This window comes from Geotrypetes seraphini, chromosome 7 (genome assembly GCF_902459505.1).
Source record: "Geotrypetes seraphini chromosome 7, aGeoSer1.1, whole genome shotgun sequence".
NCBI lineage: Eukaryota > Metazoa > Chordata > Amphibia > Gymnophiona > Dermophiidae > Geotrypetes > Geotrypetes seraphini.
In genome coordinates, this window is record NC_047090.1 from 8,890,011 (window position 1) to 8,902,855 (window position 12,845).

A 12,845-nucleotide genomic window follows, 5' to 3' on the forward strand; every position below is an offset into this window, starting at 1 on the left:
TCGGGCGGTCGAACCGGTCCCCAAGGACCAGTGGGGTACGGGTTTTACTCCCGTTACTTTTTGGTCCCAAAAAAGACCGGGGACCTGCGCCCCATACTGGACCTCAGGAAGCTCACAATTCCTGGCCCGGGAGAAGTTTCGAATGCTATCTCTCCCGGTTTTGTATCCTCTCTTGGAAAGGGGGACTGGAGTGCTCCCTCGACTTGAAGGAAGCATATACTCATGTTCCGGCACCCCGCCTTCCGAAGATTTTTACGATTCCAGGTGGGGGACCTCCACCTCCAGTACAGGGTCCTACCCTTCGCCTGGCCGCGTCACCACGAGTCTTCACGAAGTGCATGGTGGTGGTTGCGGCAGCCCTGCGGTCTCGTGGGCTCCATGGTTCCCTTACCTGGACGATTGGCTCATCAAAGCCCCGACCAGGGGGTTATCTCAGCGACCCGACAGTCTATTGCCTTCCTGCAAAGCCTCGGGTTCGAGATCAACTTTCCAAAGTCTCAGTTGAGCCCGGCTCAGTCCCTTCAATTTATAGGTGCGGTGCTGGACACGGTGCGCCTGCGCTCCTACCTTCCGCCCCAGCGGTTGGAAGCCTTGGTACGGATGGGCCGTCAGGTCTCTCAACTGTCGGTGGTGTCAGCCCAGCGCATGATGATGCTGCTCGGTCATATGGCATCGACGGTTCATGTCACGCCGTTTGCAAGGCTGCATCTGAGGATTCCTCAGTGGACCCTCGCTTCCCAGTGGCGTCAGGAGTGCGATCCGGTGTCTCGCCTCATTTCGGTGACTCCGTTTTTGCGGAAATCGCTGCGTTGGTGGACAGACTCTTCAAATCTGTCCATGGGTCTACTGTTTCTCACTCCTCCTTTTCGCAAGGTTCTGACCACGGACTCCTCGGAGTACGCGTGGGGAGCCCACATCGACGGTCTTCGCACGCAGGGCCTGTGGTCTGCGGAGGACCGTCGGTGTCATATCAACGTGCTAGAGCTTCGGCCATCTTCCTAGCACTTCGAGCTTTCGTTCACATATTGCAGAATCAGGTTGTCCTCGTCCGCACGGACAATCAAGTGGCAGTGTACTATGTGAACAAGCAGGGGGGAACGGGTCTTGGCCCCTCTGTTCGGAGGCTCTTCGCCTTTGGGAGTGGGCTGTCTCCCGGAACATCTTCCTTCGGGCGGTCTACATCCAAGGGGAACTGAATTGTCTGGCGGACAAACTCAGTCGACTGCTGCAACCGCACGAGTGGACTCTACACTCCGCAGTTCTGCGCGAGGTTTTCGCTCGCTGGGGAACGCCACAGGTGGATCTGTTTGCCTCTCCGGAGACCCACAAACTGCCCCTGTATTGTTCTCGGATGTACTCGCGGGACCGTCTGGAGGCCGATGCCTTCCTTCTCGATTGGGAGGGAGTTCCTGTATGCATTCCCTCCTTTTCCTCTAATCATGCGAACGTTAGTACATCTGAAATCGTCCACGGCCACGATGATTCTCATCGCAACCTCGGTGGCCGCGTCAGCACTGGTTCTCCCTACTGCTTCAGCTCAGTGTCAGGGAGCCTCTTCTTCTGCCTGTGTTTCCTTCTCTGCTGTCACAGAGTCAAGGATCCATGTTACATCCCAATCTGCAGTCATTACACCTGACAGCCTGGTTTCTTGCTCCCTAACTGCGCCTGATCTGTCTCAATCGGTGAGGAGGTGTTGGAAGCCTCACGCAAGATTTCGACAAGGCTTTGTTATTCGCAGAAATGGACCAGGTTCGCTACCTGGTGTTCGTCTTTCACCGGATCCGTGTCGGTTCCGGTGCCCTCGGTTTTGGACTATTTATTCCACTGTCGCACTCTGGTCTGAAAACCACTTCGTGCGTGTTCATCTTAGTGCTATATTCTGCCTTCCATCAACATCTGGATGGCCGCCCTTTGTCGCTCCATCCTTTGGTGACACGCTTCATGAAAGGGTTACTCAGGGTTTGTCCCCCTCTTAAGCCTCCTTCAGTCGTGTGGAATTTGAATGTGGTTTTGGCTCAACTGATGAAACCTCCTTTTGAGCCACTCAACACTCTCTCTTGAAATTTCTGACTTGGAAGGTGGTTTTCTGATTGCCCTCACCTCCGCTAGGCGATTGGGGAGTTGCAAGCCTTGGTTGCGGACCCTCCTTTCACTGTCTTCCATCATGACAAGGTGGTTCTCCGCACCCATCCTAAGTTTGTACCTAAAGTTGTTTCTGATTTCCACCTCAATCAGTCCATTGTCCTTCCTGTGTTCTTTCCTAAGCCCCACTCCCATCCTGGCGAGACGGCGCTTCACACGCTTGACTGTAAGAGGGCGTTGGCATATTACCTTCAACGCACCAGGTCTCATCGGAAGGTTCCTCAATTGTTTTTTGTCCTTCGATCCCAATCGATTAGGACATCCGGTTTCCAAGCGCACTCTGTCTAACTGGTTGCTGCTTGCATTTCCTTTTGCTATGCTCACACTGGGACTTCCGCCCCCGGTCGAGTCACGGGGCATAAGGTCCGAGCGATGGCAGCTTCATGGCTTTCCTCCGATCCACTCCTATGGAGGACATATGTAAGGCTGCCACTTGGTCTTCGGTTCATACTTTCACCTCTCATTACTGTCTGGACACTTTATCCAGGAGTGACGGCCGGTTTGGCCAGTCATTTTGCAAAATCTGTTTTCCTAAATTGCCATCCTCCCACCTGCCCTTTTTTGTTTGGCTTGGAGGTCACCCACATGTGAGAATATCATGCCTACTTGTCCTGGGATAAAGCACAGTTACTTACCGTAACAGGTGTTATCCAGGACAGCAGGCATATATTCTCACAACCCGCCCGCCTCCCCGGGTGGCTTCTATGCTAGTTATGGAACTGAGGACCACGAGGTGGGATGCGCCCTCTAGTGGGCGAGAAGGCATGCACATGCGTGGTGCAGTGTGCAAACTTGAAACTTCTAGCAAGTTTGCTTGAAAACTGTTGCTACACCTGTGGTTTTGGCCAGGTACTAGTGACCTGGATTGGCCACTGTGAGAACGGGCTACTGGGCTTGATTGTCTATTGGTCTGACCCAGTAAGGCTATTCTTATGTTTTGTCTTGCCCTCTCCATGAGTCCAACACTTTCTCCCTCCTGCACGATTTCTCTCTCTGTCCTTGCCTCTTCCCTCGAGTGGCATCCCTCCTTCCACCCCCAACCCAATATGCTCTCTCCTTATGCACCATCTCACCCTCCCCTCACCTCCCCCATCCAGCAGTACCCCTTCTCCCTTCCCTGCTCCCCATGTCCAACAGTACCCCTTCTCCCTTCCCTCCTCCCCTGTCCAGCATTACCCCTCCCTTCCCTCCTCTCCCCGTGTCCAGCAGTACTACTTCCCCTTCCCTGCTCCCCATGTGCAGCAGTATCCCTTCTCCCTTCCCTCCTCCCTTGTCCAGCATTATCCCTTTTCCCTTCCCTCCTCCCGTGTCCAGCAGTACTACTTCCCCCTTCCCTGCTCCCCATGTTCTGCAGTACCCCTTCTCCCTTCCCTCCTCCCCCCGTGTCCAGAAGTACTACTTTCCCTGCTCCCCATGTTCAGCAGTACCCCTTCTCCTTCCCTCCTCCCTCGTCCAGCATTATCCCTTCTCCCTTCCCTTCTCCCCCCGTGTCCAGCAGTACTACTTCCCCCTTCCCTGCTCCCCATGTTCAGCAGTACCCCTTCTCCCTTCCCTGTCCAGCAATACCTCTCCTGTCACTGCTAGTGGCAGCTCCCTGTGTGCTTTTAACTTCAGCACACAGCTGCCGCTAACAGTAGTTTAGCCCAGTTTCATCAAGCAGCCTCGGGGCCTTTGCTAGACCAGCCCGCTTCGATGATGCGATGCGGGCCAGCCTAGCAAAGGCCCCGAGGCTAAACCACTGCTAGCGGCAGCTGTGTGCCAAAGTTAAAAGCACCCTGCCGCTGCTGTGCCGGGGGTGCGGAGACGAGGAAGGCAGGAGTCCCGGCAGATATGCGCAACGCGACGGTAGAAGTCAGCTGACACAGGCGTCGGAGCCTCTCTTCCTGCCCTGTGAGCCGCGGCTCACTTAAAATCTCAACAGGTACACTAGCAGTTTGCGATCCACTGCTCCAAAAGAAGAGTCTTAACAGGCGAAAGTGACGGGAAATGCACTTTGGCCTTAGTTACTCCTAACGGCAGATTGCCCTGGTGAATAAGTGTTTCTCAGTGTTATAGGCCACTCATAGGCAAAGTAAATGAGGGATTGGCAAGGTTATTAACTATGATTACAAAGGACATGGGAATTTCACATCATTGCCAGAGGCATAAGGAGAGAAGAATTCTGGATGAATGAAGATAAGGATTGTTTTATTTCAATCTAAGGTTAGTTGAGAAGCGATTGTAGCAGTTTTCTCACAGATGTGTGTAGTGTTTTTGCGGTATAATTAGAGTGATGGAGGCGTTTTTTTCAACTGGGTGTTGGTTCATTTTGTGAAATGAGATACAGTTACTTAGGAAAATGCCTCTTGCCATATCACAGCTTCTTAAGGGGTGGCCCAGAAGGTCTGAGCTTTGCATAGACTTTTATTCTTAAAGCAAAAAAGTTAAAATCATTTTAATTTTAAATAAAAGTGCTGTTAATTTGGGAATTGTGATGTGGCAGTTTGTGGTTAATTCCTGTGTATGTTATGTAGTTGAAGATTTTGCCCGAGAGAAACCTCCCTCTTTGCAACTCTGCACAAAATATGGTACCATTGCTAGCCCAAAGCAAACTGTGACTAAATGGAGTGAGTGAAAGGCTGCTTCATTGGGCCCTCTAGTACAGTTCAAAATGCATTCAGGGCCTGCAGCCCGGGTGTTGAATCCAGCAGCTGTTATTCGGAGGAACAGAAGCTGAGTTGTGGAAACAAAGGTTCAAGTTTATTTGATATTCTGCAAATCAGCAACAGATTCTATGTGATTTACAAACAGGGGGATGCACATAAAACCAGACCAAATGAAATGCAATCAGAGAAAGACTAGGGAGAAGCAAACACAAGGGATTATGTTTAAAATTGGTTGCATGGGCCTGGCCTTAAGCCTTTCTGGCCCTCTTTGACACACTCGGGTCACCCCTGTAACAAGCTAATCAGCCCTTCTCCCAGAGCTCAAATATAAAATCCCTGAAATCCACCAAATGTGAGTACAGAAGCTGCGCTTTTTGTCCTGTTTTCAAGCTGAACTCTGCCTAAAGAAACTAGTGCTGATTAGCTGTAAAGGAGGAAGATTTGCCCTCTTTTTTTTTTTTTTTATTTGATCCGCTTGAAGCGCGGCTATGTTGTAACATCCAGAAATCAGAAGCTGGGAACATAAATGCAGATCTCACACGAAGGAGCAAAAGAACTTTCTTTAGCACATGGAAGAGAAAGTCATGCAAACACCCATCCCTACCGCCTCTTTTTAATTGCTAGGACACAAATTCAAAAATCTTCCAGTCATTTGTGGGACTTTACATACTGTGATGGAAATCATGATGAGCAAACGTGCTAATATGTGGAAAACACCATGCGATGTGGGGTACGACCAGGATTTATCTAGAACTTTTGGACACTGTTGTCCGTCTGTGATTCTCAGAAACTTTAGCTTTCTTGGGATCAGCATATGTTGAACGGTGAAAAACCTTTATGTTCAAAAGCATTTAGGAAACGGTGCAGAGTTTAGCTCTACCCAGTAGCAGATTTCCGCCAGTGGCAAAGGACATTGTAATCGAGCAAAAACTTTGAAGAAATACAGTATCGTAACACTCAGCCTTCCACGTAGATCTTCAAAAGTCCTACTCATGAATTTTGTTTTCTTTCCACAAGAAGAAAGGCCAGGCACAAAGCTGCCTTATTTAATAATCTTAAATAATGTCTGAAAACCACAGGGTGTGCTTTTGAATAAAATGGTTTCTACAAATTCCTCTGTAAACATTATTCTGAAGATTATTTTGATAACTAAATGGAACAGTGAACCCAAATTAATAATACTTGACTGATGACTAGGGAAACTCAGAAAAGACAACAAGTGCTTTGGATAACACAGATTGTTCAATGCATCTCAGAAATTTTCAGCTGTCTATAAGAACAGTACTACATTCCAGGGTATAAAATCTGTAGCCTCCCAGGAACTGCGAGGAGTGAATCCTCCCCATTGATTGGGGCTGCTTTGCTGGGAACTAGAGGATGGATGCAATGATACTACCTACAGCTCGGGGTTGTGCTTGGAATGGGAAGGTCCCCTGGAAAATCTAGGGCTCTTGGTGCATCCAGGTTGCTGACAGTTTGCCAGATTTTTATTCATATCTCCATTTGATGCGCAGCTGGACTTCATATGTCAAGGTTCCTGATTACTGAGTGAAGTAGCTGGGTGGTGCCTACGTCCACAGCAACAGGTGGAGACAAGACCCCTCCCCACTATAATTTCACACATGTGAAATCTTTTTTTTTTACTGCCTATGGCTAAATTAGTAACCCAACATCAAGGGGATGACTAAATCAAGATTTCCAATATCTTTCTGTATTTGTGAAGGTTCTCATCTGTGTCCTGGGACTTATTGAACAAATGTACACCCTTGTTTTGTGTATGTCAGGCTGAGAGAGGGGGGTGGGGTGGTGAGGTAAATGTGAGCTGAAACGAGAGTGTGGCGATTGGCCTGCCTAGTCAAAGCACGGTTGGACACGTCTGTTAGTCGGAAAACAGACTCGCAAAGGACTTCCTCAGGTTGCGGATGGTTTCTGCTTTTGCTTCATCCTCGCCGCTCCTTCGCTGAAATGGTTCAGAAATATTGAAGTTGTTGGTCAAGGACTGTGATTTACTGAAAGAGAGAAGAAAAAGGGTTCTTGAAAGAACAGCCTGAAATGAGTCAATAAAAAGGTTTCTTAGAGGCAATTTGGTTTGGTTTTATTTAACCTTCGTGCTAACACAGCAACCACAGGATAGGTGTACGTGGGACGGGGGCTAGGATGACCTTAAAACCATGACACAGTGGGTTGTATACGGCAGGTCTAGTATAAGAAGTAAACAATGAGTTTACAAAATCTCTCAAGGCTTTCCCTAGGATTGTGCTCGTGAGGAGTTAGCTAACCTAAAGGTGGATAAAGCGATGGGACTGGATAGTGGGAACTAAGGGAAATTCTGGTGGCTCTACTGGCTGACCTTTTCAATGCTTCTCTAGAGTCGGGAGTGGTACCAGAGGAATGGAGAAGGGTAGATGCGGTCCCTCCACAGAGGTGGAAGTAAGGAAGAAGTAGGGAACTACAGGCCAGTAAGTCTGACTTCTGTGGTAAGTAAATTAATGGAAACACTTTTAAAACAAAAAGTAGTGCTGCTTCTGGAATCCAGTGGATTACAGGACTCGAGGCATCGTGGATTCATTGGAGGCAGGTCTTCTCAGACAAATCTGATCAAGTTCTTTGACTGGGTGACCAGAGAATTGGATCGAGGGAGTACACTAGATGTGACATAGTAACATACATAGTAGATGACGGCAGATGTCCATCCAGTCTGCCCAACCTGATTCAATATAAATTTTTTCTTCTTAGCTATTTCTGGGCAAGAATCCAAAGCTCTACCTGGTACTGTGCTTGGGTTCCAACTGCCGAAATCTCCGTTAAAACCTACTCCATCCCATCTAAACCCTCTCGGCCATTGAAGTCCTCCCCAGTCCATCCTCCCCCAAATGGCCATATACAGACACAGAGAGTGCAAGTCTGCCCAGTACTGGCCTTAGTTTCCATGTACTAAGGGTTCCTTTTACTAAGTTGTGCTAGCATTTGTAGCGCTCGCAGGATTTTAGTGCGCACTAAACCCGCGCTACACTTCTAGAACTAACGCCAGTTCAATGCTGGCGTTAAGGTCTAGCGCGTGTGGCAATTCAGCGTGCGTTAAAGCCCTAACGCATCTTTGTAAAAGGAGCCCTAAATCATTGACTGTACACTGTTATGAAGGGCAATTAAATAGAAAATTTCCCGTTGGCAAATGTGATGCAAGTTATTACTTTTAATTTTTATTTCTCTGTACTGCTTTTCCTGGGACACAGCAAGGTGGTTTACAAATAGGAGGCCTCACGCAGGCACTTCAGACAAGTTCCAAAAACGACCATTTTCAATAGAACTTTGAAGTCCCTCAAAACGTCCAAAGTTGGAGGTGGAGAAACGGCCATTTCATATGTGACGTACAAATAATTTTTTTTTTTTTTTTTTCAAAAAGCCCCTGCTTGTAGTGGACTGGCCACAAATGGCTGCAGGTAAGAACATAAGAATTGCCGCTTCTGGGTCAAGACCAGTGCCTTAACTGAGACCAGCCCTACCTGCGTACGTTCCGGTTCAGCAGGAACTTGTCTAACTTTGTCTTGAATCCCTGGAGGGTGTTTTCCCCTATGACAGACTCCAGAAGAGCGTTCCAGCTTTCTACCACTCTCCGGGTGAAGAAGAACTTCCTTACGTTCGTACGGAATCTATCCCCTTTCAACTTTAGAGAGTGCCCTCTCGTTCTCCCTACCTTGGAGAGGGTGAACAACCTGTCCTTATCTACTAAGTTTAGTCCCTTCAGTACCTTTAATGTTTCGATCATGTCCCCTCTCAATCTCCTCTGTTCGAGGGAGAAAAGGCCCAGTTTCTCTAATCTTTCACTGTATGGCAACTTCTCCAGCCCCTTATCCATCTTAGTCACTCTTCTCTGGACCCTTTCGAATAGTACGTGTCCTTCTTCATGTACGGTGACCAGTGCTGGACGCAGTACTCCAGGTGAGGATGCACCATGGCCCAGTACAGCAGCATGATAACCTCCGATCTGTTCGTGATCCCCTTCTTTATCATTCCTAGCATTATGTTCGCCCTTTTTGCCGCCGCCACACATTGTGTGGACGGCTTCATCGATTTGTCGATCAGAACTCCCAAGTCTCTTTCCTGGGAGGTCTCTCCAAGTACCGCCCTGGACATCCTGTATTCGTGCATGAGATCTTTGTTACCTACATGCATCGCTTTACACTTATCCACGATGAACTTCATCTGCCATGTTGATGCTCATTCCTTGAGCCTGATTATGTCATGTTGCAGATCTTTCTGCGTCCTCACTACTCTGAATAACTTTGTATCATCTGCAAATTTAATCACCTCGCTTGTACCAATTTCCAGGTTGTTTATAAATATGTTGAAGAGCATGGGTCCAAGCACCGAGCCCTGTAGCACCCCACTTGTGACGCTCTTCCAGTCTGAGTATTGTCCATTTACCCCCTTTCTGTTTCTTATGCTCCAGCCAGTTTTCACCCTCGATTCCATGACTCGCAATTTTCCGAAGTAGTCGTTCATGCAGAACCTTGTCGAACGCCTTCTGAAAGTCCAGATATACAATGTCGACCAGATCGCCCTTGTCTATCTGTCTGTTTACTCCCTCAAAGAAGTACAGCAAGTTCGTCAAACACGATCTGCCTTTGCTAAAACCGTGCTGACTGGTCCTCATGAGCCCGTGTCCTTCAAGGTGATCAAAGATGCGGCCCTTTATCAGCGACTCTACCATCTTTCCCGGTACCGAGGTCAGACTCACTAGTCTGTAGTTTCCCGGATCTCCCCTCGAACCTTTCTTGAAGATCGGCGTAACATTAGCCACCTTCCAGTCTTCCAGAATCTTTCCCGATTTGATCGACAGATTGGCTATTAGGTGGCACTTATATGGCAGTATAGTAGGATTTTAGTGGGTTTTGATGGACCACTAAAATCCTACTATACAGGCAGTCCCCGGGTTAAGATTGAGTTACGTTTTTAAAGCTGTTCTTAAGCTGGATTTGTATGTTTCATGTTTATTTAAAATTTGATACAAACTCTTAATAAAAAATAGGGGGGAAAGGAAAAAATATTGTAAAAATATGAACAAGGACTCAGAGCTTGTAGATTTTACAATTCTGCTCCCAGCTGACAAAAGAGCCAACTGTCCCTACCACATCATTCACAACCACACCCTGTTCTTAATATGGCCATGTGCCATTCACTGAATCTGTAGGAGTCTATGACACGGGAAATACTGCTCAGTGAAATGAAATGAAGCACTGCACACAGCACTATATATTATATTAACCATGTAAGAGAAGATCTCTGCTCGACAGAACATACAAGCTAATCGGACAGATAACTGGAGTAGGGAATTATCGTCCAAAATGTCACTGACTCTCACAGCATGGGGGACAAAATAACTAAAGTAACCTGTTCTGAGCTCTTTGGGGAAATGGGGTAGAAAACGAGTTAAAACAAACGACTTGGAGGAGCAGCTCAAAGCCTTCCAGTGGAAAGAGTGGTTGATAAGACAGTAAAACACAGTGGCGTAGAACGGGGGGGGGGGGGGGGGTGTCGAGGGGGGTCAGTCCACCCCGGGTGCCATGTTGGTGGGGAGTTGTTCACCGCCATGAGTTGTTCACTGCCCCCTTCCCTTCACAACTTGAATGTGCCCCTCGCGACCGCGTCAGCTCTCCCGCTGATGTCACTTCCGAGTGCCACACATAGGAAGTGATGTCAGAGGGAGAGCCGCCGGGGTCACAAGGGGCACATTCAAGTTGTTACAGCGGTAAAGGGAAGGGGGCAGAGATGAGGGTGGGGGATGGGCGCCTCTCACCCACGCTGCGCCACTGCAAAAGAGACCTAGGTCATTTCTTATGGAGAGTCCGGAAGGTTCGGCTCTCAACCCAGTTCTCAGGACACGCCCAGCCAGTTTGGTTCCTCAGAATGAATATGCATAAGAGAAACCTGACTACAAAGCTGGGCATTTCAATTGCGTCCCTCCCTCGCAATGTGTTCTGTTCTTTCCCCTGAAATTGTTTAACCTCCGTTTGCTGTTTCATGGGCATCTTATCCTGTAAATTGCCTCGAACCTGTACTGGAAAAGAGCGATTAAGAAATGCCCATTAGATTTATCTCATACATATTCATTGTGGAAATCCTGAAAAAAGCTGACTGTGTAGGTGGGTCCAGAGCACTGGGTTGAGAACCTGCTCTGGGCTGCTTCTGACTTGAATTTAAGTCTCCAAATTGCAGAGAGAGTGCGGTGGGGGCACTAGTGATCTGGAAGGTCAAGAGGAAGGAGGGTGCAAGTTTGAAGGTTTGTCCTGTGACATGTCCTGCTTTTGAGGACATGTCTGGGGGTCTGGACGGCTTTTCAAAACCTGGCAGTTTATCCTGGTTTTGAAAAGCCTCCTCTCACTCGCGTTGGGCAGGAGGCAGCGGGGGGGCGGAGCTAGGGCAGAGATTGGCAGGCCTAGTGTGTCCTGGTTTTACAATCATAAAATCTGGTTGTAGATCACACTTATGGTTGCCAGATTTCCTTTTTTAAAAAAAGAGAGCACCTGGTCCTGTCCCAGCCAAACCACTTGTCTCCTTCACTGAGGTCTGGAGGGCTTCTGCGCATGTGCGAATGTCACAAGTGCACATGTATGATGTCATTGCATCAACATTCACGCATAAGCAGACGGCCTCCTGACGCGGCTCCAAGCTCTGGAGCTTCAAAACCCGGATAAACTGCTGGTTTTTGGCAATCCTTGGACATGTCTGGGGTTTTCCAGACACTTGGTAACCCTGCTCACACTGAGAACCAATAAGGACTGACACTATGACCTACTTTAACTGAGGGTGAGGCGGGGCCTGTTGCCTGAATGCGGTTCCTGGGCCCTGTCCTGAAGCAGGAGGCCGAGACTGCTGAGGGGAGACGGTTCCAGCCCGGGAGCTCTGCACTGGCAAAGCAGCATCAGTTGGGGAGCTGGGAGATCGCTGCAGCTGGGGTGAACTGGATTGTGGACTCTGAGGCTGCTGGCCCTGTGGGGACAGCCGAGGCTGCGCAGGAGCGCCTGACCTGGATACCTGGTGGGGACCACCTGGAAAAAAGAGAGACACCAAATATGGAAAACAGGAAACAGATTGCCATGCAAGTGCACAAAGCTTAAAAGGAAGCGTTAAGGGGAAAAGGTTCCCCTTACGCTCATTCTAGAATCTTAAGTGTGCCACTCGCTAGCGTAAGTTAATTGGCAAGTTGGCTGCTAATTGACAAAAGCAACCAATAATTGGCTCTAATTTGCAGTTACGTTCATAATTGCACTTAGGGCTCCTTTTACTAAGCTGCGATAGCGTTTTTAGCACGTGCTAAACCCAGGCTACGCAGCTAGACCTCAATGCTGGCGTTAGCGTCTAGTGCGCAGCTTAGTAAAAGGATCCTTAGTAAAGCCAGTGATGTCACAATGGCTTCATTGGCCTATGTTTGGCTCCCTTCTGATACTGTATTTGAGGAGAGGGTGGTGCAGTGGTTAGAGCTACAGCTTCAGCCCCCTGAGGTTGAGGGTTCAAATCCACACTGCTCCGTGTAACCCTGGGCAAATCACTTCCCATTGCCTCATAGACTGTGAGTACCTGAATAAATTCATGTAATCCTTTCTGAGTTCCCCTGGGAGAACGGTATAGAAACTGGAATAAATAAATGTACCAGTGGCTTTGTCTGACAAACTGGCATTTATAAGGAATCCTTCAGGATCGAATGCAAACAGAGATCGCCCTCCCTCAGCTTTTTGCTGGGGGCTTCTCACTCTTTACTGAGCCACATGAGAAACATAAGCTTGCCATCCTGCCCTGGCTCTTTTCATCTTCTCATTCCCTAGGGAGCCGTGGACAGTTCAACACACCACAAGCTCTATACCAAATGGTTTCCTAGTCATATTCCAGTGCACCACAACAATCTGATTCTATCATTGTGGTTTTGTGGGTCTGTTGATCTCAATCAGCACACTGCCAAAAGTGCCCACTCAGGTCCTGCTGGGAGCAACTTTTTTTTTAAACTGGTGATGTAAATGATGCGTATGCACAGAACTGGTAAAAGAGGGGAGAACTCAGAAG

At 48.4% G+C, this 12,845-nt stretch overlaps 1 protein-coding gene across 3 annotated transcripts in view; it reads right to left on the reverse strand.

Moving 5' to 3' along the window:
* Nucleotides 1-4,859: 4,859 nt before the first annotated feature.
* SYN3 (synapsin III) overlaps nt 4,860-12,845 on the reverse strand; it is a 211,938-nt gene continuing 203,952 nt past the window's right edge. For all 3 annotated transcript variants that reach the window (XM_033951194.1, XM_033951193.1, XM_033951195.1), the window contains exons 13-14: nt 11,584-11,836; nt 4,860-6,796 (exon numbers count right to left, since the gene is read on the reverse strand). In XM_033951194.1, the coding sequence (XP_033807085.1) occupies nt 6,667-6,796; nt 11,584-11,836 (383 nt within the window). In that variant the 3' untranslated portion in view covers nt 4,860-6,666. The remainder of the gene's footprint in view (nt 6,797-11,583; nt 11,837-12,845) is intronic.